The sequence below is a fragment of the Lynx canadensis genome, chromosome A2 (assembly GCF_007474595.2).
Source record: "Lynx canadensis isolate LIC74 chromosome A2, mLynCan4.pri.v2, whole genome shotgun sequence".
NCBI classification, from domain to species: Eukaryota; Metazoa; Chordata; class Mammalia; order Carnivora; family Felidae; genus Lynx; species Lynx canadensis.
The window spans coordinates 56,684,922-56,710,800 of record NC_044304.2 but is presented as its reverse complement, the minus strand read 5'-3'; the positions used below and the strand labels follow the sequence as shown (position 1 = coordinate 56,710,800).

General features: G+C 51.8%; 1 protein-coding gene and 1 long non-coding RNA gene across 7 annotated transcripts in view; both read right to left on the bottom strand.

Annotated features, from left to right (window-relative positions):
• Positions 1-6,093: 6,093 nt before the first annotated feature.
• Positions 6,094-8,225, bottom strand: LOC116737931. The gene is made up of 2 exons (XR_004343274.1): positions 8,029-8,225; positions 6,094-6,424 (listed from the first exon to the last, which is right to left on the bottom strand). It is a non-coding gene; the product is annotated as an uncharacterized LOC116737931 (long non-coding RNA).
• A 1,199-nt stretch (positions 8,226-9,424) lies between these two features.
• IQSEC1 (IQ motif and Sec7 domain ArfGEF 1) overlaps positions 9,425-25,879 on the bottom strand; it is a 124,467-nt gene continuing 108,012 nt past the window's right edge. For 3 of the 6 annotated variants that reach the window (XM_030307501.1, XM_030307504.1, XM_030307502.1), the window contains exons 9-14: positions 25,710-25,835; positions 24,394-24,493; positions 21,713-21,874; positions 20,692-20,868; positions 15,202-15,251; positions 9,425-13,910 (exon numbers count right to left, since the gene is read on the bottom strand). In XM_030307501.1, the coding sequence (XP_030163361.1) occupies positions 13,347-13,910; positions 15,202-15,251; positions 20,692-20,868; positions 21,713-21,874; positions 24,394-24,493; positions 25,710-25,835 (1,179 nt within the window). In that variant the 3' untranslated portion in view covers positions 9,425-13,346. Of the gene's footprint in view, positions 13,911-13,978; positions 14,486-15,201; positions 15,252-16,079; positions 16,515-20,691; positions 20,869-21,712; positions 21,875-24,393; positions 24,494-25,709; positions 25,836-25,879 lie in introns of those variants that run through there. The other 3 variants (XM_030307505.1, XM_030307506.1, XM_030307503.1) reach the window with 3 other exon arrangements.

Sequence of the window (25,879 nt, the reverse complement as noted above, 5' to 3'; positions counted from 1 at the left end):
CTCAAAATGAATTAAGGACTGAAATGTGAGACTCAAAACCATAAAAATCCTAGAAAAGAGCCCAGGCAGTCACGTCTCTGACATTGGTTATAACAGCATCTTTCTAGATATGTCTCCTGAGGCAAGAAAAACAAAAGCAAAAACAACAATGACAACAACAACAAAAAACCCCCCAAACAAAAAACCAAAAACCAAACAAACAAAAAACAAAACCAAAAAACAAAACTATTGGGACTACATCAAAATAAAAACCTTCTGCATGGCAAAGGAAACAGTCAACAAAACTAAAAGACAACGTACTGAATGGGAGAAGCTATTTGCAAATGATGTATCTGATAAGGGGTTAGTATCCAAAATAAATGAAGAACTTATATAACTCAACACCAAAAAACAAAACAAAACAAAACAAAACAAAACCCCCCCACAAATAATCCAACTAAAAAATGGGCAAAAGACGTGAACAGACATTTCTCCAAAGAAGACATCCAGATGGCCAACAGACACATGAAAAGATGCTCATCATCACTCATCATCAGGGAAATGCAAATCAAACCCACAATGAGATACCACCTCACATCTGTCAGAATGGCTAAAATAAAAAACTCAAGAAGCAACAAGTGTTGGCCAGGATGTGGAGAAAAAGGAACCTTCATGCACCGTTGGTGGGAATGCAAGGTGGTACAGCCACTGCGGAAAACTAAAACTCAAAAAATTAAAACTAGATCTACTCTATTATCCAGTAATCATACTACTGGGTATTTACCCAAAGAATATGAAAACACTAATGCACCTCTGTGTTTATTGCAGCATTATTTACCATAGTCAAATTATGGAAAGAGCCCAAATGTCCATGGATGGATGAATGGCTAAAGAAGATGTGGTATGTATATATAATGGAATATTGTTCAGCCACAAAAAGGATGAAATCTTGTCATTTGGAACAACATAGATGGATCTAGAGAGTATAATGTTAAGTGAAATAAGTCAGAGAAAGACAAACACCATATTTTTTCAATCCTATGCAGAATTTAAGAAGCGAAATGAATGAGTGAAGGAGAAAAAACCAAGAAACAGACTCTTAACTATAGAGAACTGATGGCTACCTGAGGGGAGATGGGGGGGGGGAGGGAATGGGTTACTGGGTGATGTACGGAACTGCTTGATCACTATATTGTACCCCTGAAACTAATATAACACTGATGTTAACTACACTGGAATTCAGATTTAAAAAGTTTCCTTTTTTTTCAATAGTTGCTTCCCTCTTCTTTGGTGTGTTTGTGTTTTCTTTTCAGCTTGACTTGGTCAACTCTCAGTTTGTCTACTGTGACAGTTTTCTAATATTTTTCTATTATTTGCTCTTTCTGCTTAGTTTCCTTTGTTCCCTTCCTAATTTTGAGCTTGACGTTTCTTTTCATTCTTTCACTTTTTGTCAAGGTAATTTCCCCTTGATTCAAATAAAGGTTTTATCATATTTAAAGAAATCCTACAGTTTTAGTTTGTATTTGTCTTTCGATCCAAGAGTAATCTAATAGAGAATTAATTGCATTTCCAATTGGAAGGGACTCTTTGATTATACAGTTAATTTCTGGTTTTACTGCATTGTGATTAGACAATATGTTTGTATCATTTCTACCTTATGGAATATATTAAAGTTTTCTCTGTGGCTCAATAGAAGGCCAACTTTCATGAATGTTCCATTTGTGCTTGAAAAGAAGGCATTTTTCTCTGCTATCAGGATATGAAGTTCCGTATCTGTCTGGAGGAAACTTTTATCTTTGTCCTCTTAACTTGTCTTGGATTTAGAAAGGTGGTATTTAATATGTTTTTATTTATTCTTGCATCTCTACAGTTTTCGCTTTTTGTGGGTTGCTGTTGTGTTATTTGATGCATAGATACTCTTACCTATCATGTGTTCACCGGGAATTGTAGCTTTTAGCATTAAGTCATTTCATCTATTGTTTTTGAGGCTGAATTCCACCTTGTCAGATACCAAGATTGTAATTTCTCCCCCGTGCCATTTTTGGCTTGCATTTGCCTGTGCATATCCATTGCTTCATGTTTAGCCTTTCTGAATGTTTATGTTGGGTGTGCCTAGAGTGGATTGGCATAGAGTTGGTTGGGCTTTGCTCTGTGATCTGGGATAGATTGACTATAGTGGTGTTCTATACCCTTACCTTGACTTCATGAAAGGCAGGGTATATTTTCCAACCCTTTGACTTTGGGACTGGGCATGGAGTTGATATGGTCAATTGGGTTTTAGTGGACATTGCATGAGCAAAGTTTGGAAATGTGAGCACCGTTGGGCTTGTCTTCTTGTACTCTATCCTTTTGCTGTGGCCAGGACATGCCTCAAATAGGCACTGGTCCAAGGAGAATGAGGGACACATGGAGCAGACCTAGACCCAGCCTGAAGCTCAGAGCCGAGCTCAGGCTAGATCAGAGGAAATTCCAAACAATCTGCAGATGCTCGGGTGAGGAATAAATATTTATTGTTTAACGCTGCTGATTTTGGGGGTTATTGGCCACACAGAATTATTATGGCAATAGCTGAGTGGCACAGGAACCAATCTTAAAATCTTATCGGGGATCTAAGCATATTTACATTTCTTGATACAAGTGATACGTTTGGTACTTGTTCTGTGCTTCTTATGTTTTACAGTTTCTGGGTGTATCCTGTTACACTTACTGTGTATCCTTTGCGCTAAGGTCTAGTCTCTTCTCTCCCCGCCCCCCACCCTTTTTGCTTTGTTTTGGGCTTATTTTTAGGAAGGCTCGCATTTTTGTTCTAGGGATTATCCTTATAATAACACCTTCAAATAATGTTCTCAGTCCCCTTTTTTCCTACTTTTATATTTGGCTTCACCAGGTTTCAATAATATCGTCTAAGTCTCATGCTTTAACAAGACAGCAGTGAATAAGTTTATTCTACTTTCTTCTCTCTCCTTTCTCCTCCCATTAAAACACTGTGTTATGGCTACTTGTCTTGGCACGTGACATGGTGTGGTATTCATTCATCCTTATCCATTATGTTTTAGATCTACATTTAAGTAAATCCAGTGCTCATCATCAGTCCTTTTGCCCAAATTTGTCAAATCTCTCGGATGGATGGTTTGTCCTAAAAGATCCCTCCCGAAAGGACTCATAAATAGTATACTCACTCTTGTATGTTCAAAACCAGTTTGAAGCTACTTGTCTAGACCCTGGAACCTGAAAGCCAGCGTGGCTGGATACCAAATCCCTGCCTCACGCCTCTCCTCGAGTCTTTTTAAAATGTTGCTTCTCTGGGGCGCCTGGGTGGCGCAGTCGGTTAAGCGTCCGACTTCAGCCAGGTCACGATCTCGAGGTCCGGGAGTTCGAGCCCCGCGTCAGGCTCTGGGCTGATGGCTCAGAGCCTGGAGCCTGTTTCCCTCTGTGTCTCCCTCTCTCTCTGCCCCTCCCCCGTTCATGCTCTGTCTCTCTCTGTCCCAAAAATAAATAAACGTTGAAAAAAAAAATTTAAAATGTTGCTTCTCTGAAAGACAGATACCATATGGTTTCACTCTTATGTGGATCCTGAGAAACTTAACAGGAACCCATGGGGGAGGGGAAGGAAAAAAAAAAAAAAGAGGTTAGAGTGGGAGAGAGCCAAAGCATAAGAGACTGTTAAAAACTGAGAACAAACTGAGGGTTGATGGGGGGTGGGAGGGAGGGGAGGGTGGGTGATGGGTATTGAGGAGGGCACCTTTTGGGATGAGCACTGGGTGTTGTATGGAAACCAATTTGTCAATAAATTTCATATAAAAAAAATAAAAAAATAAACAGAACATTGTATCACTCAGTGTCAACAACAAAAAAATGTTGCTTCTCTGTTATCTTTTTTTTTTTTTAATTTTTATTTATTTTTGAGACAGAGACAGAGCATGAAAGGGGGGAGGGTCAGAGAGAGAGGGAGACACAGAATCTAAGCAGGCTCCAGGCTCCAAGCTGTCAGCACAGAGCCCGATGTGGGGCTCGAACTCACAAACTGTGAGATCATGACCTGAGCCGAAGTCAGACGCTTAACCGACTGAGCCACCCAGGCGCCCCGTTTCTCTGTTATCTTGACTTACATGTTATTTTGAGAGACCTGAGACCAATACGATTTTCCTTTCTTTTTATCTGACCTGATTTTATGGCCTGAAGATCCAGCGACTTTCCTCTTTATCTTCAAAGTTCACTAAGTTTTCCCATGATATGTCTTTCAGAACTGGTAACTCTGGGTTTGCTTTTTCCCAAGGACATAGTGGAATCTTTCAGGATGAAGTCTCAGCTTTTTATTACAGGACATCGTCTTCACTTATAGTCTTACATCTTAGGTCTATTTCATTATTTTGTTTTTCTCCTAGGATTTCACTTATATGAGTGTTAACCACTCTTTTTTCCATCTGCTGAATTTATGCTTCCTCTCTGATCTCTAACGCCTCCCTACAGTTTCATTTTCTTGAGTCCTTTTATTGCATTCTTGGTGTCTGTTTCCATACTTTCTGTTGTATCTGCTCTCCTTTGGGCATGTGAGACAATTTTGTGTTTTTCTTCAGTTTTCTCCCTGAGTTCAGTGAGCTCCCATTGCACATGGTACTTGTCCATTTTTCTTCTGAGCTCGGGACGCTATGGTTTGCAATCCTCCTTCATGTGATGCTGCTTGTTTGTACCTAACTAGTGATGGGGATGCTGTTACAATTTTCCCCTGCTTTTGGCTTTTTATCCGGATTGTATTTATTGTGTATTTTTATTTGCTGAACAGTTTTCCAAGTTTTCTTCTGAAAGTACTTTGTATGCATGCTTTATGTGTTTGAATTGCATTTCCTTTAATAAGACACTTTTTTTTTTTTTTTGGACGTCTTCTGATTCTTTGACAGCATCTTGCTTGAAGAGGGCTCTTCTCTTAGCTCCTTCTTTTCCTTCACTGCCACGCCTCCAAGGGAAATCTACTTCTAAGGTGCCCCCTGTTCTCCGGCAGTGTCTTCTGTCGCCTCTGGGTCCAAACCTTTCCATATCTCTTCCTTTTGACTCCACCAGGTCTCAAGCCTTCCCTCAGCATTTCTCCAAGCAAGGTGGGTCTCTCTCCTGATGGGCATGAGCCCTAGATGTGGCTGTTTTTACCGCCATTAGGATGGTACCAGTTTTTCTTTCCCATACAGTCTCCGCCTGGATTTATATATTTTGATTTGGGACTTGATGTCAGCTCTTCTAGTCGAAGATGTTTATTTTCCTACTGACCTTTCACTGAAACGTCAGTAAACTTCCCTGGTAAACGGTAGGTCTGAGCTACAAGTGACTTTATTTATTCTTTTCCTGAACAGTTCTTTTTTTTTTTTAATTTTTAAATTTATTTATGAGAGACAGAGAGTAAGCAGGGGAGGGGTAAAGACAGAGAGAGAGAGAGAGAGAGAGAGAAAGAGAATCTGAAGCAGGCTCCAGTCCCTGAGCTACCAGCACAGAGCCTGACATGGGGCTTGAACTCATAAGCTGTGAGATCATGACCTGAGCCGAAGTCAGATGCTTAACCAACAGAGCCACCCAGGTGTCCCCTGAACAGTTCTTGTTAAAAATTTTGTTTAATGTTTATTTATTTTTGAGAGAGAGAGACAGACAGACAGACAGAGTGCAAGTGGGGGAGGTCCAGAAAGAAAGGGAGACACAGAATCCGAAGCAGGCTCCAGGCTCTGAGCTGTCAGCCCTGAGCCCGATGCGGGGCTCCAGCCCACGGACTGTGAGATCACGACCTGAGCCGAAGTTGGACGCTCAACCGACCGAGCCACCCAGGCGCCCCTTTTCTGGAACAGTTCTTAAAGGATGTGGGGCGAAATCCCAACTGAGGTGGCTGGGATTACCCGCTGGCATTTTTATCGTGGAACGGTTTCCTCCCTGCTAACTCCATGGGAGATGAGGAGTAACACTGGTCACACTGGAGGTAGGGGTAGAGCACAGTTGCAAATAACAGGAAAGGAAGAAAAGATTCGAGAAATGCATTAACATGAAGCTGCACATTAGAAATGGGGGGAATCGGCCCTCATAACATACCTACCATCAGCCGGCCAATAAATCTTTATTACAGCCCATTCTGTGCTGAGAAGTGGGATGGGTCCCCTTGGGAAGTGAGCACTGACTTCAATACACTGATTGGAGCGGCATCTCAGCTGCCACGTGGCTACCCAGTTACCAACATGGTGCCGACGTTCACCCCAGGAACCCAGCACTGAAGCTAGATTCAGGGGTCTGATCTGGGTCTCAAATCCTTACCAGAATCACCAGAAGCCACTCACCAAATCCACTCAGAAACTATTATTTTCTTCTGTTTGTTCCTTGTTCACCAAAATAACACTATCTGTCTGTCAAGTACATCATGGGACATCCATACGATGGGCCGTCATGCAGACATTATAAACTGGTCGAGTCTTTCGCACTAAGGGGAAAAAAGAATACAATTTACACATACAAACTTGTACTAAACCGTATGCCGTAGAATGCAACAGCTCCGCAGTAAGCCTGGGAAACGTGGCACAGACTGTCTAGCTTTCAGAGATTCACAACGCACATCATCCTTTCAAAGGCTCTGAGAAGTCCTGCAGTAAAAGGCCAGTTTAACTTTGTCTAATCTGGCATTTCCTACACGTTTTTTGATGGTGAACTGTTTGTCATGGCGGGCACCAAATAACACTTAACAAACCCTTTGGGACACACGTAGAAGATCTGAACCAGGTAGCTGAGAATACATGTGCGGAGAAGCCGGTGGCAGGATTGTGGGTGATGTTTTCCCCTGCTTTGTATGGATCTATTCCTTCCAAATGCTCTAAATGTTAAAACACATTTGGCGAGGTCTAAAACATAATGACTCAAAGCCTCCAACCGCTGCCTCAAGTGCTCCTGGAAGTAATGAGGCATGCCAGTAGGCCCAGTCGGCCTCTCCCCAGCCCGCGGGCCCCACACCGCTTCCCCAGGCCCCCGAGCTCATTCTCAGCCGCTAACTTTCATCATGTGTTTTAGCACTAAATTTCATCTTTGGTCCTATGGTGTTCATCTATTTATTCAACAAACATGTATGGCCATTCTGCTCGTGCCTCGGGTTGAGATTACGGCAGGGCGCAAGAGTACCCACTGTCCTGACCTCGTGACCTCTGCTGTCGCAAAACGATCACACCATTGAATATACAACTACGGGGAACGCATCTCACCGGGAGCAATGGCTGAATTAAAAAGTTCCTTAGATGAAACGGGAGCTGACTAAACAAAGATGCAAGGAAGAGCATCCCACCTTTGGGGGAAGGGAGAGAACACGCCTGCACAGGCCCAGTGGCAGGAGGAGACACAGGCTGTCTGGCCATCTGAAAGGCTGGAGAGCAAGGGGAAAGTGAGGGTGATGGGGCCAGATCACGCAGGCCTCGCGAAGGCCACGCAAAGGAACTTTTTCTTATTTTTTTTCCAAAATGTTTTTAATGTTTTTTTTTTTAATTTATTTTTGAGACAGAGAGAGACAGAGCGTGAACAGGGGAGGGGCAGAGAGAGAGGGAGACACAGAGTCCGAAGCGGGCTCCAGGCTTTGAGCTGTCAGCACAGAGCCTGATGTGGGGCTTGAACTCACAGACTGTGAGATCATGACCTGAGCCGAAATCAAGAGCTGGATGCTTAACCGACTGAGTCCCCTCGGGCACCCCATGATGATGATATGCTAGGATCAGCCAGTGGTTTTGCTGTGACCACCACCCACCCACCCTGCCACCCCACTCCTCCTTGTAACCATCAGTTTGTTTTCAGATGCGCTTTGACATCTGACAGTCCTGTGCTGGTCCTCGGACACAGAGAAGTGCATCAGATGCAGCCCTGGCCCCCACGGGGCTCACAGTCTGTCGGTGGGGGCGGGGGAGACAACACAAAACCGAGAATCATCACCTCGAAGCACTGGCCTAGCCGCTCACCTACACCAAGCAGCTGGCGAGTGCTGCCCCGTGAATGGTGGCACCAGACAAAACCAGAGCTCAGTGTCTCAGGATTTTCAGTAACCAGCCTCACCTGCTGAAGAGCCTCTCACCAGCTGGGAAAGGAATGACGGCCCAGCTGCAGAAATCTGAGAACATCTTCCAATCACAATTCACTTCTCTATGAAGGGCAGGCCACAGCTAGTTTCCGTCACTGAGATTAACCTTTTTTCTTGTCGTCCACAAATTAGATCTACCGGTTTTGCTTCACTTTATGGAATGAAACGGAAACTTTAAATTTTTTTTTTTTCAACGTTTATTTATTTTTGGGACAGAGAGAGACAGAGCATGAACGGGGGAGGGGCAGAGAGAGAGGGAGACACAGCATCGGAAACAGGCTCCAGGCTCTGAGCCATCAGCCCAGAGCCCGACGCGGGGCTCCAACTCACGGACCGCGAGATCGTGACCTGGCTGAAGTCGGACGCTTAACCGACTGCGCCACCCAGGAGCCCCTGAAACGGAAACTTTAAGGTAGCATTCCCTGGAGCTGAATTTGGTTCCAGGAAAGGAGAAATCGCACAGGCCAATCACATTCTCACAGGTAAAGCAGAATTCACCTTCCTGGGTTCCTTTTCTTGTTTTTATTTTTTATTTTAGAGAGAGAGAGAGAGAGAGCGAGAGCATGTGAGCAGGGGAGAGGGGCAGACGGAGAGAGAATCCCAAGCAGGCTCCACGCTCAGGGCGAAGCCTGATGGGGCTCAATCCCACGGCCCTGGGATCATGACCTGAGCCAAAGTCAAGAGTGAGATGCTCAACCAACTAAGCCACCCAGGTGCCCCTCACCTTCCTGGTTTCTGCACATCGCCATTAATCACCACATGGGAGAATGGGCTGCTTTGACCTAGTAAAATAACCTCTCCTCAACCATTTGAGGACTGGTTCCCCCACGTCATTCCCAGTCCATCTCAACACTCCAAAGGACCCATCTCCTCTTTAACTCAATGGAAGCCCTCAAATTGGCTGCAGGTTGCTAGAAATTATATCTACCTTTGATGGGGCGCCTGGGTGGCTCAGTCAGTTAAGTGTCAGACTTTGGATCAGGTCATGATCTCACGGTTTGTGGGTTCGAGCCCCACTTCGGGCTCTGGGCTGACAGCTCAGAGCCTGGAGCCTGCTTTGGATTCTGTGTCTCCCTCTGTCTCTGCCCCTCTCCCACTCGAGCTCTGTCTGTCTCTCTCAAAAAAAAAAAAAAAAAAAAAAAGACATTAAAAAAAATTAAATACCTTTGACACCATCCGTGCCTATGTTGTGACATGTACCTTTGAGTCTCATATACCAGCACCCTCGATGAAAGCCAGACCCACACCTTCCAGGAGAGCTACTGCCCACAGCAGTCATGATGAGGACGGGCCACGCTGGTCACCTGGAGAGCTCTCTGTGTCTGCTCAATAGGGAAACAGCTGGGCTTTTCAGAAACAGTAAAAACCCGAGAGTTTTAAAGGATTTATTTGATTTCTCCACATGATCACAGCTATGGTTTTACATCAATAGAGTCTGTTACTACTCACAAACAGAATGCGTATTAAAACAAAAGCACTCCTTTCCTGCCCAAAGTTACACAGCGGGTGCCGGGCCTCTAGCGAGGGAGGTGTCTCTCGAAGTCTTTGGAAGGTCTGCAGTCAAGACCTGATGCTAACCGTTTAAAACAACTAGAAGGTGGACGACAGTTCCCAAGAGGAGACGGGTCCTGTGCGGGACCTCGATGCGACCGCGGTTAGGCTAACGTGTGCCCCTTCGTGGGTAAGAAAGAGGCACACGCCCCTCCTCCCACCTGTCCCTTTCTACCACCCCCCACTTGGCACTGATCCGTCTCGAAATCTGTTTCCTGGATTATTGTTGTTATTGGAGATACTTTACAAAATTCCTCAGTTTTCAGGCAGGAAGAGTGATGGTATTTTACAACGAAACCGTAAGATGCATGCTTACCCGTAGAGACCCAGCTTTGCAGGGAGTGCTGAGTCAACACCTAGGGTCGTGTTTACATATCTGCTGTCTTTTCAGCTCGTTTTAAAGACAAACAAGAGGCTTCTTCTGCATGCAGCGCGTGATGGAAACATCGCTCTACGCTGGGTGACTGAAGACATTTTTAAGCAAGATGTGCACATCATATTAGGATGAACTTTATTTTTACATTGTTGTACAATTCATTCGTAAACTTAAAAAAAAAATACAAACACATGATTTAATTGTTGTCCCAGAAAAGATTTTTGTGATGCTGCCTGCCGCTTTCTCTACTCCTGCTCGTGTCGGAAATGACCGTTTCATTGGAACAATTTGCACGACTTGAGAGAAAGGTCCCAAGTGTGTCCTGACAGTGGGGAAGGAGGACACAAACGTCCTGCTTGGCGTCCTGCTGCCTATCCCCGCGGTGGGGGGTGGAGGGCAGGCCCCCACAGCGCTGACCCTGTGGCAGGCTGGGGTCTAGAAAGAACAGTCCCACGAGAGCGCCACCCGGGGGGTGGGGGTGGGGCGCGGGAAAGCAATCTGTCGGCAGTTTTTGCTTCCCAAACGAGATTCCGGGCAGCGTGGCTCCAGCCTCCTTGGAAACACTCCCTGGAGACGCTTCCCACGGTAAGCGTGTAAATCAAACAAAGAATGATGAAGCCTCGCTGACCTGAGCCCAACATGCTATACAAAGTTGGACACATGGGGAGAAAGGGAATTGGTTCGAGAAGCCCCCTTTTGCTAGATCCAGCCGTGTGGCCACCAGACCACGCTTCAGGACACACGGACGGCAGTTTTGGAAGTAAGGGTTCTGAGTGGCCCGTGGTGCACGAAGGACGGTGATGGAGACAGCGCCCCCCTACCGGACCCCATCGGCTTTGCTGTCCACCCTTTTTCATCGGTGGTCACCCCTTGAGAAAGGGCAACCTTGTGCCAAAGAGCCTGCATCTTTTCTGGAACAACCTCGAGTTTACAGGTAGACTCTACTATCGGTACAGGGGGTGAAGAAAGGCCGACATAGTTAATATGTTATCACTTTACTTCAACTATTTGTCAACAGTAACACTGATATAGTTTGCAAATACACAATACATAGAGTGTGGCCTCACACGACTGACGCCAGATGGCATGCAGTACAATTCGACTTCTCCTGGTCAGAACAACAACCTTTAAACCGCAAGACAGAGAACGCCTCGGGGAGCCTGATTCTGCAGGAAAACCAAGGAATCTAGGAGCCGGTGGAAGCGGGGAGCCTCCCACCAGCCTGGCCTGGACCAGATCAGACGCACCCGTGCTTTGTACACGTCCCTCCTTCCGAGCAGGTGCCCGGGAGAGAAACACGACACGATGGGAAGATAAAGGTGGGCAGGTTAAAGTCACACTTCTTCCAAAAAAAAAAAAAAAAAAAAAAAAAAAAAAAAAAAAGGCTAAACTCTAGATTGCTGTATTTGCTCTCTGTGGAGATTAACAAAGTGCTCGGTTTGCAGATTTGCTGGTATGGTGGCCTCGATGATATGACAAAGGGGCGGGTGGGGAGGGAAACGGGCGGGGCCCCCGGCCGGCCCGCCAGGTGGGCTCCCCTCGGTCGTCCTGCCGTCTGGCCACGGCGCACCACGCCGTCCACGGCGTGCGGAGCCTGTGGCCCGCGGAGTCCAGCACTAGCTTCGCCCTTTCTGAAAGGGCTCTCCGCCGGGGCAGGGGCCGCGGGGCAGTCCTCCGGTCCCACGGCTTAGGAGCACAGCACTGGCGGCTGCAGTGGCTCGAAAGGCTGAAACTACAAAGTACGGCCCGTGGGTGACTCAGTCACAGAACCGGACGCGTGCAGCGCCCGGCCCTGGGGGAGCGGATGGTGTCACCACAACACGGAAGCGACAAGAGCACAGCTGAGAGTCATGTGATGCCCTGGCAGCTAACTGGACCATGAGAAGGCAGCGGGGGCTTCGCTGGCGAGGGCCGGCACTCGTCGGCCGGGAGGTGGGGGTCGGAGGGGCCACGGTGAGGACACAGGGGTTGTGCTAGCACATGGCCACATGGAATCACGATGATCGCGGCTACCGCTCAGAAAACAAAATGGGAAACACACACACCGCCCTGGGTTGCTACATGCTAGAATCAGCCTTCGGGTTTGGAGCGGTTCCCGGTGGAAACTCGCTGGGGTGGGGTGGGGGTGGGGGTGGGGGTGGTGCCTGTGGCAGTTGGAGACAGGATGAGTTAGTTATGGTGTTGGGGAGGCGAGTATGGGAGCTGGCCGCCCTCATGTTGGAGATGAACACTTCTGCCGTGGATGGGTGCCCCCCTGAGAGGACTCTGAATGAGTGTGCATTAAATCATATGCATATAAAAGAAATATGGATCATGGAAATTCACAGTTATCGCAGCCATTAAAGTGTCTAAGAATCTGTGGAACCAATATCCTCAGACAACCAGCTCCTAACCAGTTGTCCTGAGTTGCTACTGTAGAGTTTCCTGCATTTGTATCTATTTGCTTACCTGAAATAACAGAGCAGTTTATAATACTGATTACTTATGATAGTTTTCTGTTAATAAAATAAGGATTTATAGAAAGCAATATTGGACTTTTTAAACAGTTAGATGCTATGTTACTTGGCACAGTTAGTAATGATTGCGTCAAGATTTTAGCCAGTCCCTGGAGGGACTTCTCCTCTTTTTTTATGAAAATATGGAAGTATCTGAGTTTGTTCCTAGCGTTTACGTTTTTGGTTTACTCTCTCACATTCATGTAAGATACTGTCTTCCTAGCGGGTAAGTGGAGCTCCTTGGAAAGTCTATATTGCTAATTTTGTGGACTGAGACATTTCCTTTCACACACAAATACTACCTATACAGTATATATATATATATATTTATATATTTATATATTTATATTATATAAAGTTTACTTACGTATTTTCATCAACCATATCAGGTCTACTTAATTTTTTGCCCATTGTCAATAAAAGAGCAATAAATGCAGCAAGTTTGGTTTGTTTTTGTTTTTGTTTTGTTTTGTTCTGTCTCTGGTTTTTGTGTCTCGTTTCTTCTTTTCCTAGGCTGGGTTTTCATATGCGTGTACAGTTGGGGAGCAGAGCTGAGGGCTGCTTTGGGGTGGGGGACAGCTCAACATCTACGTGGCCGGTGGCGCCGTTTTCAAGGCTGATGGTGGCCGAGGCCCACCCCTTGGGTCCAAGTGGATGGAACCCAGGACACCAACGCTAAGTGAGATCGTGAACTTTGTTCCCTGCAACACAAGCCCCGTGGGCTCAGAGGGCTCCATCCAGGCCGCGGGGAGCAGAGGGGAGAGGTGGAAACAGAGGTGCCCTGGGTCTGGTCTGAGGCCGGCCGCCCCCGGGCATGGCTCTGTGTGGTGTGCAGGTGTTCCGGGGCAGTCTGGGACCCCGCCCAGGCTGTCTACACAATTGTGCTGATGCCGCTGGGTTTGGCCTTGCTGCTGGTGGGGGGCGGCGGGGCGGGGGGCTGCCCGTGGTGGTGCGCTGCGTGGCCGTGGCCCGTGTGGCCCGGGTGGCCGGCGTGGGCCGAGGGCAGCGGTGGGTGGCTGTGCACGTGGGCCCCGTAGGGTGGGTGCCCCCCGTGGGGGCCGTGGTGGTACTGGTGTGCGTGCTGGATGTGCTGGGGGGGGTGGTAGTGGTGGTGGTGGTGGTAGGGGGGTGGGTTCTGCTGCACGTGGCAGTACTGGGTGTGGTGCCCGTGCACCTGGGCCTGCGGCGGGCCCTCAGCAGGCCCCTGGTGGTGGCTGGCCCCAGAGTGCTGCGCGTGGGGCAGGCCCGGTGGGTGGGGGGGTGGCTGGGGAGGGGCTGAGGGCGGGTGGGCCTGGGGAGGGGGCTTCCCTCTCTTACTCCCAAATAAGGAGCCCAGGAGGGAGGATGAGTTAGGCATAGTCTGGTGTGGGCGAGATGGACACTCTCGTGTTGATGTAGCTCTCCGGCGCATGTGAGGACTGCTAATGATGGACCCCTAAAAAGGAAATTCATAGAAATCAAAATTAAAAGACCTTACAGCACTTATGTCAGAATGATTTTTTTTTTTTTTTTTTTTGATGTAAAAAGTTCACCCACTGACTGCTAAGCCTTAGTTAACTCTCTGGCTGCAGAGGGCGGGGCTGGGTGAGGCTGGGTCAGTGCCACCTCCGCTCATGCGACTGGGGGCCACAGGGACCCAGGGTGGCCTTCCACTGAGAGGAGTGGGGATGGGGTAGGGGATGAGGGACGCTCCTGTCTGGTCAAAGCAGCAGCAGCAGCAGCACAAGTGTGACTTCTGCTCTCGTCCTGATACGGAAGGCGGCCTGAGCTTTCGGATCAGAACGACCGGCCCGGGGGTGCCTGTGAGCGCCATGTGCTGCGTGGAGTAGGCTGGGCTGATGTGCATGAAGAAGAACCCCGTTCCTGCTGAAACTGCACCATCTGCTCTGCCTGTGTGGGCCCCGAGCTTTCTGGGAAGCTGGTGGTAGGGACCGGGGCGGGGGGCTCGGGGAACCTTGTCCTTGTTGGAGGGGCGGGGGGGCTGCCTAGGCATTTCACTGCAGCTACCTACTGCAAACCAAACAAGGAAAAAGAAGGAAACAAAAAGGTCTGCAAGCTGAGGTTACGATGTGAACAGTAATATAGAAATGGTTGGCAGATGAATGAAATCTCATGAAATCCACACGGAATTTTTTCTTCCTCTCATGGCTTTCCTCCCCCCGAGCTAGCTAAGCAATTCCATGATGTCCTGACTGCAGACACACAGCAATCGGAACTCCAGGAAGGAAGCAATGGGGATGGCGGAGCATGGAAGTCAAGAGATGGGCAAAACCCACCCTCCCGCCCCCGACAGTGCGGGTGGAGGGTGCACAGATGCCTGGTGGGCGGTGCTTCCCGCCCAGGAGCAGTGTCGGCAGGCGGGGGCCCCGGGGTAGGGGTGGGGGAGTGCCAGGAAGCCGGGATGTTAACCATGCTTGGGGGGCCACAGGGGATGGGGTTAAGCGGGAACTAAAACACGGAATCCAGAACCACCCCCACCTCCCATGGGTCCAGCCCAAACAAGCGGTGAGAGGCACGGGCGATTCTAGGAGGGGGGAAGCTGGCATGCACTGGGGCTGAGGCAGGCATGGGGGACGGGGCGTGTCTGCGCCTCTGTGCAGTAGGGGGAAGGAAGAGCAAAACGGAAAAAAAAAAAAAAAACGATAAAAAAAAAGACAACAGATATAAACCAAGGATCGGGGAGGCAACACACGACAGCCAGCTGGACGTAGGCGCTTCCTACTTACTTCCACATTGCTCTCTAGCGATCCCGCACTGCTGCGACGCCCTCGCTTCCCTGCCCAGAACATGCAATACCAGAGGTTAGACACGGACACGAGGCCGGGCCGCCGCCTGCCTGGCCCTGGGTCACCACTGCCACAGGCCGGGGGGAGGGTTGGAGGACTGGCTCCGTAGGGAAGCCCGTGGGAGGGCAGTAATGAGTTTCAACAGAAAAAAAAAAAAAAGAAAAAGAAAAAAAAAGGAGGGGGAGTTCAAAGAAAAAAACTCGTTTTCAACCAGCCCCAACTTGATACCCCTTCTCCTGGACTGGCAGTCTGTTGTTGGGGGGTGGGGGGTGGGGTGGGGGGATGCCTCCAGCTGGGCTGGGGAGCGTGCACAGCGGGGGCCAGATGCCCTGTGCTCCAGCCACCTGCCAACAGGGGATGGGACAGGGGCAGCTTCTCCAATGGCTCAAAACAAACAAGATGTGGTCCTGTGCGGCCCTGACTGCGTGGATTTCATATACATATGTATATGCATATTCACACATACATATACATCTCCCCCCTTGCAGGCAGGGTGGGGTTGATGGTTAGGAGGAAACTAAACTTGGTGTCCTGTCTTTTCCTTCTGGGGAGCTCAAATGTGCTGGTGCCTCTGGAGCCAACTGTTTGGTTTGTGCAGGGCCCTGGCCAGGGGCAGGAGGCAGGGTCAGGGTCTGCTGGGAGAGCCCAGAGTCCTGCTTCCCTTCTGCGGGTACCGCCCTTCCAGATGCCACAAGTGCTCCCTCAGCTGTGAGCGCTGCCTGCCGATGGCTTTCTACTACCCCTCGGCACATGGCATATAGTAGGCACTCAATATATGTTGGCTGTGTTACAGGAAGGCTGTGTCATCTTGGTTCTGGAGGCCTAAGGCTCAGCCTGGCCTCCAGGGTCCTTTTGGAGGCCCTCTCCATGGATTCCTGCAGGACACTGAGGCTGGCAAGAATGGTGGGTGCCCAAGCTTCGGGGTCCGGTCTCTGTCCAGCCCTCAGGAAAGCAGATAGGAAGAGGGGACAGAGAAGGGGCTGCCCACTTGATGTTCTGGAGGCTTCCACCTGTGCAGCCCTGGCCACGAGTCGAACACATTTGTTCTTGGTCAAGCCCCACAGCAATGCAGTACAGGTGTCCCTTTGTGCCAAGGAGGAGGAGGAGGTGGAGGCTGAGGCTCATAGACCGACTGTCCGATTCCACAGTGAGCGAGCGGGACTCACACCCAGGTCTGCCTGTCCATCTCTGGGGCTGGGAAGCTTGGCCATGCTGCCTTCTGAGCGGAATGCAGGCTGAGTGAGCCCAGAAGCCTGAAAGATGGAAAGGCTGCTACGCACCTCTCTGTGGCCAAGAAGCTGGCCCTGTGCGGGGTAGAGAGTGGGTCTGTGGGTCCTTCAGGCCTCACTGTGGCATCTGAGTGTACTGGGACGGAGCCTTGATCTTGGGCATACAACAGTGGACTCGGGGGACATTCGGTCCCTTTGCTTGGCCTGCCAACCCCCAAACCTGAGTCCCAGCTGGGAACTTTGCTGGACTCTGGCATGTGTGAGAGGGCTTCAGAGCTCGCTCAGGACAGGGCCACACAGAAGATTAGGGCAAGACTGTTTTCCACCAGTTGCTGAGGACCAGGGAGAACCACGTAGGACCTGGCCCTTATTCCCAGCTGGAAGAAAGATGAGGGTCGTCACATATCCTCATCTTTCAGCTCATATGAGAAGAGAGGCTGGCCATCTTCCCTTCCTGTTTTTTGTCCCAACACAGTGGTCCAGGGACATAGAGCAGAATGAGGCTCTTTGGCTGAAGAGGTAACCCCACCTGGCACTCCTTTGATTCTTTAGCACAGTTTCTGCATCTGTGAAATGGGTACGTGCCTTCCTCTGAGTAGGGTAGACGTGAGCATCAGATACTCGGGATCTTGTGGCACCATGCAGAAATGCTGAAGTCAGATCTCTGCTGTCTCTGTGGTTTTAAAATCAGCTCTCTGGCCCCTCGAAGCCTAGAGGGCTCCCCTAACTGAAAACCAGGGACACAGGAAGGCCAGCCCACCCCACCAGTGCCCAGCAATGTCTTCCGACTGATGTGCTTCTCTCAAGGGGACTTAGGCCAGGCCTGGAGCTAGGTTTGGGGGCTCTGTGTGGTATCTGCCCTGAAGTACAACAAAACCCTCCTCCTCCTGCCCCCAAGTGGGCCAAGACTTAGGACAGTTTTAACTTGGATGTCTTTGAGTGATGCTAAGTTTCTCAGAATCCATCTTTTCAATTTCCCAAATAAGCATGAGATGTGAGGTATCTCTACCTCACTGCTGTCTGCAGTCCAGTCCCAGAGCCCCTAGTCATGGGCACACCCCACAGACACCTGCTCGCTATAGACCTGTGTCTGGGTGTGTGCACACAGGTGCACATCATGTGCTAATGGAGGTGAAGCATGCTGGGAAAGTGGCTCTCGCCCATGCACCCACACTATCCCTCACCTGCACTCTATCTCCTGCTACGCTCCCTCTGTCTTGGCGAGATGGGGGGGGGGGCGGTCCTGCACCAGCCACAGAGGAGCCCTGCCCCGCCCAGTGCCTCTCCCAGAACCTGATCAGGCCCTGCCAGGCCAACTGTGGCCACGATCAGTAACCACGTCTGGAAGGAGTTCCCAGCATAGCTCTTCACAGCCTTTTCCTGCCTCTTGGTATCGGCACAGAATGCAGCAAGGGCTCTCAACCCAGGGTCCCACCCTGTGGTCCTTAATAATGCTGGAGGCTGAGAAGGTGCTGCTTTGGACACTGGCCACCAGGAGCCACCAAATCTCCCCTGAGAGGGCTTCCCGGGTTCCCTGGGGCAGAACATGGCAGGTCTCTGGCTAGGCCCCGGAGCAATGACAGGTGCAGGCAGGTCCCATGGCCTCTGAGAGACATCCTCTCTCTGGAGACTGATGTTGGGCAGCTTGGCTGGGAGGGGCAGGAGGACCTTGGGGGCTTGGGGATAGCGTCCATCATGACTTGACTGATCTGGGCCAGGGGTTAAGGCCCTAGTCACACCTGTGTCCCCGGTCCACGCAGGCCCTTGATCGCAGGCCGATAGGGCTCTGGTGCCACTGAAATGAGCATGGATCCCGGACGAAGGAAGACCGTGTGGAGAGAATTGGTGGTGGGGGGTGGGGAGATCCACGTCTGAGGTGTGTCGTCACCCGGAATGATGTGTGATTGCAGGTCCAGGGCAGACGCCCCCAGAGCAGTGACGTGCCAACAAGTGAGCGCTAGCTTTCCCGAAGGGAGAGAGTATCCCCGAGGCCTTGCCTCTTCTCCAGCAGCCCTCTTAGTGAGGGCCACGGTGGGGAGAGTGACGATGCCTCTGGAGAGCTTCACTCTGACCCAGTCCGGGGTACGTCTTCGGGTGCTGAGCCCAGCATCTTCCTGGATGGCTGCCGACATTGGCCGGTCTCCCTCTGGAGACTGCACGTGGAGGGCTCCCAGTCTGGGGCCTTGGCAGCTGCCAGGACTCAAACACACCCTCCAGGCTTCCTGGGGACAGGGGGCTGCCTTCCCGGGGGATTCTTCACATGGTCTCCTGGGAAGACTCAATCCCTAGAGTTTTTCTTAGTTCAGAATGTCCAAACGACAACGGCAACAGCGACGATAGAAGGAAAGCAGCTGAACCTCAGCGCTCTGTCCCTCACACAGGCCTGGGGGTGCAGCTCTATCTGACCCCCAGGAGCTGGAGTCCTAGGTGTGGCTGGCCACGCTGGGAGCCTCGGTTTCAACAGAGCCACTGTTACCTGAGGGACTGGACGGGACCCATCCGCCCTCCAGGTGCTGCATCAGGGAACAGAGAGGCCAGGCCTAACGCCACTGCACAAACCCAAACAGAGGTCCCGGCTACCAGCCTGCAGAGGCCCAGAGCTGCCCAATTACTTTTAGCTGGGTTTAACAAGCCATAGGGAAAACCAGTGGTTCTCAACCCGTGGCACTTTGCCAACTAGGGGTGATTTTTGCCCCCCCAGAGGACCCCTGGAAATTTCTGGAGACATTATTGTCTGTTATGACACGGGGGGAGGGGGGGGAAGATACTCTTGGCATCTCATAAGTAGAGGCCTGGGATGCTGGTAAACATCCTGCAGTGCACAGGACAGCACCCTCCAACAGCACGGAATTATCTGGCACAAAACATCAATGGTGCTGGGGTTGAGAAACCCTGGGTGAACCCTCATGCTGGCAATGGATTTCTGATTTTTACTATGAAAAAAAAAATGACAGGACAAAATAAGGACAAAAAAATTCCAACTCAAAAAAAGAAAAAAAAGAAAAAAAATTTCTGGGAAATGAGTAAGCTGGAGGGAGGCAGTGCGGCCGGTGGGGCAGGTGTGGGATGGAGTCATGAGCAGGCTCTTTTAGTAGCGGGGCCCAGGGCTGGCCACGAGGTAATGTCCGAGGCAGGGTGGGGCGGGTGAGGCCCCGAGAAGGGGAGGGGGCTGCCGGGCCCCTGGAGAGGAGGCGGCTGATCTTGGCCCGAGAGGGTCTTTTCCGACAACCCAGGGCCTGCAATCAGGCTCCTAGAGCCGGGACACCCGGAGCCGCGTGCCCTCTGTGAGACAACGTCCTGTAACCTCTGCTCCATTGTAGCTGGAGCCTCCTCCCAGGAGAAGCTGCCTGTTGAGACGTGATTGGGGGGCTTCAGGGGCTGTCCCTCCACAGCTTCTCTGACAGCACTGTAGGCAAAGCAGGCTAAACAACACTCACGGGCGGCTGGCCCAGGGGACCCGGCCGGGCGAGCTGCCCCCAAAAGCTCTCTGACACTCTAGACACACCTCCTCCCCTGGGCAATCTGGGAGGCTTGAGGGGTGCTGCTTGCTTAGGGGTTAAGAGGCTGGCAGCAAATAAACACACACAGAAACAAAGAAACAGTAACAAAAACCACGGTTGTGCCAGGGCTCCCCCCCTCCCCCCACTGCCCCGACATCCAGGGGGCAGCTGCGGCCACTGCCTCTGGGCCAGATGGGGGCCCGGGTTTCCCAGGAAGGGAGACCTCCGTGAGGGAAATGAGACCAGGGACAGTGGGAGAGGGGGGTCTCCAAACACAGTTTCGAGGGCTTCACTCCATTTCATTCATCAGCATAAAACACAGGGACGCGGCAGCACAGAGGACAAGGGACACATCCATCAGTGGGGCCTGGCTCGCTCTGTGTGAGAGCAGTTTCCAGAAAATAAGTAAAAGAATAAATAAAACCCCTAGAAGAAGAAAGGGAGAATAGGGGTAACCTCCTGGCTGTTCTGCCTTGACAACCGGATCCTGTTTCCTCTGGCCTTTTTGGGACGCCCTCTCTGTGTGGTCAGATGCTACTACGGTCTGGGGACAGTCACGGGAAACCCAACGGCACTCCGTCCGAGCCCTGCCGCCACCAGCCGCCACTGCGGTCCTTTCCCGGCACGCAACGCGTGCCCCAGCTGCCCGGTCTGAGTCCTGCGTGTGCTGGGCTAGGAAGGGGGTCCTGGTCCGCTCTTACCCGCTTCGGAGAGGTCCCGCAAGGAGCTGCTGAGGGCGCTGCGCTTGAGGCCCTCACCGCTGGCGTAGCTGTCATCCAGGCAGGCTCGGCTCAGCGTCCCGTTGCCGGACTCCTTTTTGAGGCTGGAGCACTGGGACATGCTGGGCCGCACGACGCCTTTCTGCTTCTCGAGCTCCGCTGAAACAGAGGGGGCGAGGGACCAGTGAGAGAAACACAGCCTTGAGGGGGAGGCCCTGGGCCCTCTGTGCAGGCTTGGCATCGCGCCCAGCTGCCATCTGTTTGGCCTGAGGAAAAGTCAGGGCCCACGGCTGTCTTGGGAAAGAAAGAGAAGGTGTGAATGCTGCCTTTGACAAAAGGGAGCCAGAAGGAAACTCTGAAAGGGAGGCTGGAGAGGCACGGGCCTTGGGGTCTGCAGGAAAGACCGTCGCTTTGCAGGCTTGAGGGCTGGCAAGGAGACTGGCTGGCCTGGGTCTGCGGACGAGCAAGGGGTAACCCGACCTTGCCCACCCTTTGTGTGGGGCCCAAAGGTGGGGGTAGTTGTGTGTCTCCAGGGAGTGAGGCTGGGAGCCAGGAGAGAAAAGATGATAATCAAGTCCAGTGAAACCCACAGGATGGGCTTGGTGGTGACTTCCCTGACGTGGAAGACGAAAGAAGAATAAGCACACCAAGGTGCAACGAGATCAGCTCCGGATCTCCGGGAAATCTCGTCTCGTGGGGCGACGGGGGAACCAGGCTCTCTCAGGGCATGCCATGTGGTCCCACAGGCAGGATGGGCCTGGGCCATGGAAGCCTTCACTCTCATGCGGAGGCCTCTGCTGCCCTCCCCACGCCACCTCCTCTGGCCCGGGTATGGGGGCTGCCCTGTCACAGGGCTGTGGGAAGGCCAGGTGAGACCAGGGCACCTCACTTTTGTGGGCCCCCAGAGTCCCTGGCACCAGATGGGAGCCAATGGCCGCGTCCAGCAAGTCTCATAAGATGCTGGGGCTGCTGGCTCTTCCTCTCCAGGGGGCCTGGGACTTACACTCTATCCTGTGCTTCTCCATCTCCTGCACTTCTGCGATGGACTCCCGCAGGTCGTCGGTGAACTTCTTCCGGTCTTGAGGATTGGGAGCGTTAAAGTTTATTAACACTTTGATGTCTGCTCCGGGGACAGCAGATGTGAGCCGGATGCCATTGGGGTAGTCTACAAAGGAGAAGGGGAGGAGAAGAACCCATGGATCCCTGGGTGCTCTCTGCACTCTCTCTGCCGGTCAAGAAAATGCTAAGTCTAAGGGTCCAGGCTCTCAGCAGACACGTCTAACCAGGGAGGAAAGGCATCCACAGGGCAGACCAGAGAGACTGCCAGGAAATCCCCATCTCCTGACTTGGGTCTGTGTTGTTCTATGCACAAGTCTGGGGCAGATTTGGCCAATCTGAACAGAGGTCAGGGCCCCCATCCTTCCTCAACCTGAAGGTCATGGAGCCTAGACCCTTCAAGTCGAGGTCCTTGGTCATTGCCTGAAGCTCGAGAATGGCCAGGGGTGGAGTCCGGGAGTCAGAGTCAGTGTCCTGTGCTGGGGGGGGGGGGGGGAGTCTTATCTGGTCTCCCTGGGCAATTCTGAGTGCACACTGAGCTCTGTTCTCTCACAAGTGGCCTCCAGACCCTCAGTTCCCTTGGGTGCTTCATGGGCGCCCCATACCCAATGCACTCTATGCTGAGTGCTCTGTCTTTCTGGCCTGTGACCTGCCTGGTGCCACCTCCGAGCTCACAGAGTCTCTGTGGCTTTGGTCCCCTGGTAGCGCCTCTCTCCTCAGTGGGAATCAAGCATCAGCTACTGGGTGTTTGGAGGTTCTTGGTCCACACACCAATCCCACTTTTGCTCAGACCTAAGTCAAGGCTGGGAACTCAAATGCCTAGTGTGTTCCCATAAATGTAGGAAGTAAACCACATGAGACTGAGCAACAGAGTGAGTGGGGGTGGGGTGGGGGGGAGGAGCGTGCAGCCCATGACAGCCACGTGACGTGGGAATGTGGGCCTAGCAAAAACCTTCTCGGTTTTCAAGAAAACTCAAAAATATCTAAAATTTTAGTTATTTTATTTTTTAATTAAAAATTTTTTAATGTTTATTTATTTTTGAGAGAGAGAGAGAGAGAGAGAGAGAGGCAGAGTGTGAGGGGGGAGGGGGCAAAGAGAGAGAGAGGGAGACAGAATCCAAAGCAGGCTCCAGGCTCTGAGCCATCACCACAGAGCCCGATGCAGGGCTCAAACTCACGAACTGTGAGATTATGACCTGAGATGAAGTTGGGCGCTTAACGGACTGAGCCACCCAGGTGCCCCCAATTTTAGTAATTTTAGATATTAAGTATCAGCTCAACAAATTTTTTAAAATGTGTAAACCAAACACATAACTGGGCTGCGACTGACCCACGGCTACCACTTTGAGATCCCTGCTACGAAGGCATGTCCCATAGAAATGTCAGTGTCGACTCTTGGGCTTATGCCAGGACCTTGGGTTCAGGGCTGAGGGCTGAGCCCTGGGAATGTAAAAACGAGGAGGGCACAGCCTCTGCCTGCGGATTCAGTCTGGTCGGGCCCACTGCTGGGAGCATCACAACCACCGCCACCCCTTCGGAGAGAGGGCCTGCCGGTCAGGACGATGTGGGGTGGCACCTGAGGCCACCTTCCACCCTGGTAGAAACCAAGGCAAGGCAGGGATGGCCCAGGCACAGGTCCCTGGTTCTTTTTCAACCTGCAGATTGAAAGCGGATCAGACGGTAGCTTGGCAACCTGTCCGAGAGGAAGAGGGCTTCCCTGCTGCTGAAGATATCATGACGCTCGACTGGAACGGTCCTCCCCTGGGGCCAGTGCAGAATGGGCAGGGCAACAGGACCTCCCCCTCACCCCCCATCTCAGGAGGCCTGGTTCAGCCTACAGCTCAGGGACCTTCAACAGGGACGGGACAAAGAGGGAGAGAGGTAAAGGGAAGGGCTTGGGTATCAGAGAAGGACCAGGTCAACAGAAAAAAGTCAGTGGGGGTGTCAGCTCCTCCCCCAAGTCCTCAGGCCCCATGGCCCACTCATACCCAGAGAAGACTCCAATAACACCTAAGAATAAATCCTACTCTAAGCACTTCATGTATGGACTCACCTAAGTCCCCGAGGTAGGTGCTATCACCCCACTTTACAGACAAAGGGAATGCAGCCCGGGGACTGCTAGGTCCTGACGCATTTGCACCCGGGCTCTCCGCTCAGGACCGGGCTCCTGTCCTACAGCCCCCCAGGCCTTGCCTGCACCTGTTTGTTTGCCTGTGTTTGCACATCACCTGTGCCATTTACTTGGTGTCTTCCGGGCAACAATTTATTGGCATAAATCCAATCCGCCCTGAATTAAAAAAATCTTAACCACACGGTAAGAAGACGTAGGAGCTAAAGCAAAGGTGATCACCACCATGTACAATGTTGTCAAATTCTCCCCAGGTACTGTTGCTCGTCAGACCCCTGGCCTGCAACCTTCTCTCTGCTGGTGAAGCAGGAATACGGAACACACGTGGGAGAGCTGGGGGAGATCCCCAGGGGGAGATCCTTGGGGAGCACAGCACTTCGTGACTACAAGGTGGGAGTTGTGACACCGTTTCTGCCACGTGGCACACGGCCATGTGTGGACGAGTGCTCCAGCACACACACTCGCGGCCGGGCCGCGGCAGGCCCCCAGCACGGACTTACATTGGTTCTCGAAGAGCAGAACCTGCATGCCGTACAGGGAGAAGGACTGTCGGAAGCTGTACGTCACCGAGTTCTTCTTTTTCTGGAAGATCTTGGTCACCTGGGGGCAGCCAGAGACAGAGGCTGAGTCGTATCACCTGCACTGCTCAGGGGCAACTCTGGGTGCTCGGGATTCTGACCGAGACTAACGTCAAAACCCTCTCGGCAGTGCAGAGGTCGGGAGGCCTCTGGGGCAGGGCAGGCCTGTGTGTCCAGGCACATCCTGACATGGATGCTGGCTTCCGCTCCCGTGAATCCCAGCTGTCATCCTGGCTGGCGATGAAGCCCCTCAGCAGAGAGGTGGCAGGCACCACGCTGCACACGACCCCGAAGGCGCCAGGCCGGGCTCTGACACCCAGGACCCCACCTGAGCTCTGTGACTGCCTGAGAGATTTTGGAGGAGGAAATGGAGGCTCAGGAATTTGAAGTCACTTGCTTGAGGTCAGGGACTCTTGACAAAGACTTGAAACCCACAGGTCCAGATTCCAACCTCAGCAGTCAGAGAGAAGTGGCTGGTCCTCAGGCAGGTAGGGGTCAGGGACAAGGGCCTCTAGCAAGAAAGCCCGGGGCATGCAGGAGAGACAAAGACCCAAGGGACAGTTTCCCCCCGTTGTCTCCAGGGGCATCTTTATCCCCGGTGGCCACCATCCATGCCACCTTTTTCTGGGCAAGGGCTCCGCAGTTTCCCTTTGGGGAACCCCCTCTCTGCCACCCGGCACTCCTGGGGGTGAGCAGTGACCCAGGTTTAGCCAATGAGACAACACTGCACCTGCCTGGCCCCTGTGAGCGGCTCAGGCATGGGCACGGGAACCAGTGAGACCTCTGCCCTGACTCTTCCCAAGAAAATCCCCCTGGTGGCCGGGGATGCAGGGAGGGGGCAGGATTAAGCCTGTAACTGCCGAGACTGACTTTCTCTTTGTGGACAGAGCTCCTGAGAAGGGAGCCCACGCAGCTGAGAGACAGAGAGCCTAATAAAGGAGTCCCGCTGACGCTGTGTAAGCTTCTAGAAATAGTTGGGGCTGAAGCCCCACACCCCCCTCTGGGCTTTTACATAAGCTGACGAAGCCCCGTTTTCGTCGGCCATGCTGTGAGTTAGATTCTGCCTCTTGTAACCCAAGACCGTGGGGCTGACTCCATCCCCTTCACCTCCACCCCACGCTTGTGGGTGCCTTTCCCCAAGCGCAGGCGCACAAGGCCAGATGGGAGACCGGAGCTGCAGTTCAAGGCTGCCCCGAGCCACGGGTCCCAGCCACGACACGCTCTGGGGAACCACATACCACCAGGAGGTCGTTAAACAGGAAGATTTCTCGCTGGTGCAGCCCGAGCTTCTGGGGCTTGTTTGGGTCTGGAACCTCGAAGAGCCGGCAGTAGCAGACCAGCCGCCGGTGGGGCAGAGAGAGCACCTGTATGGGGAGGAAGTGCTGCGTCAGCCCCCGGCCCCTCCGCT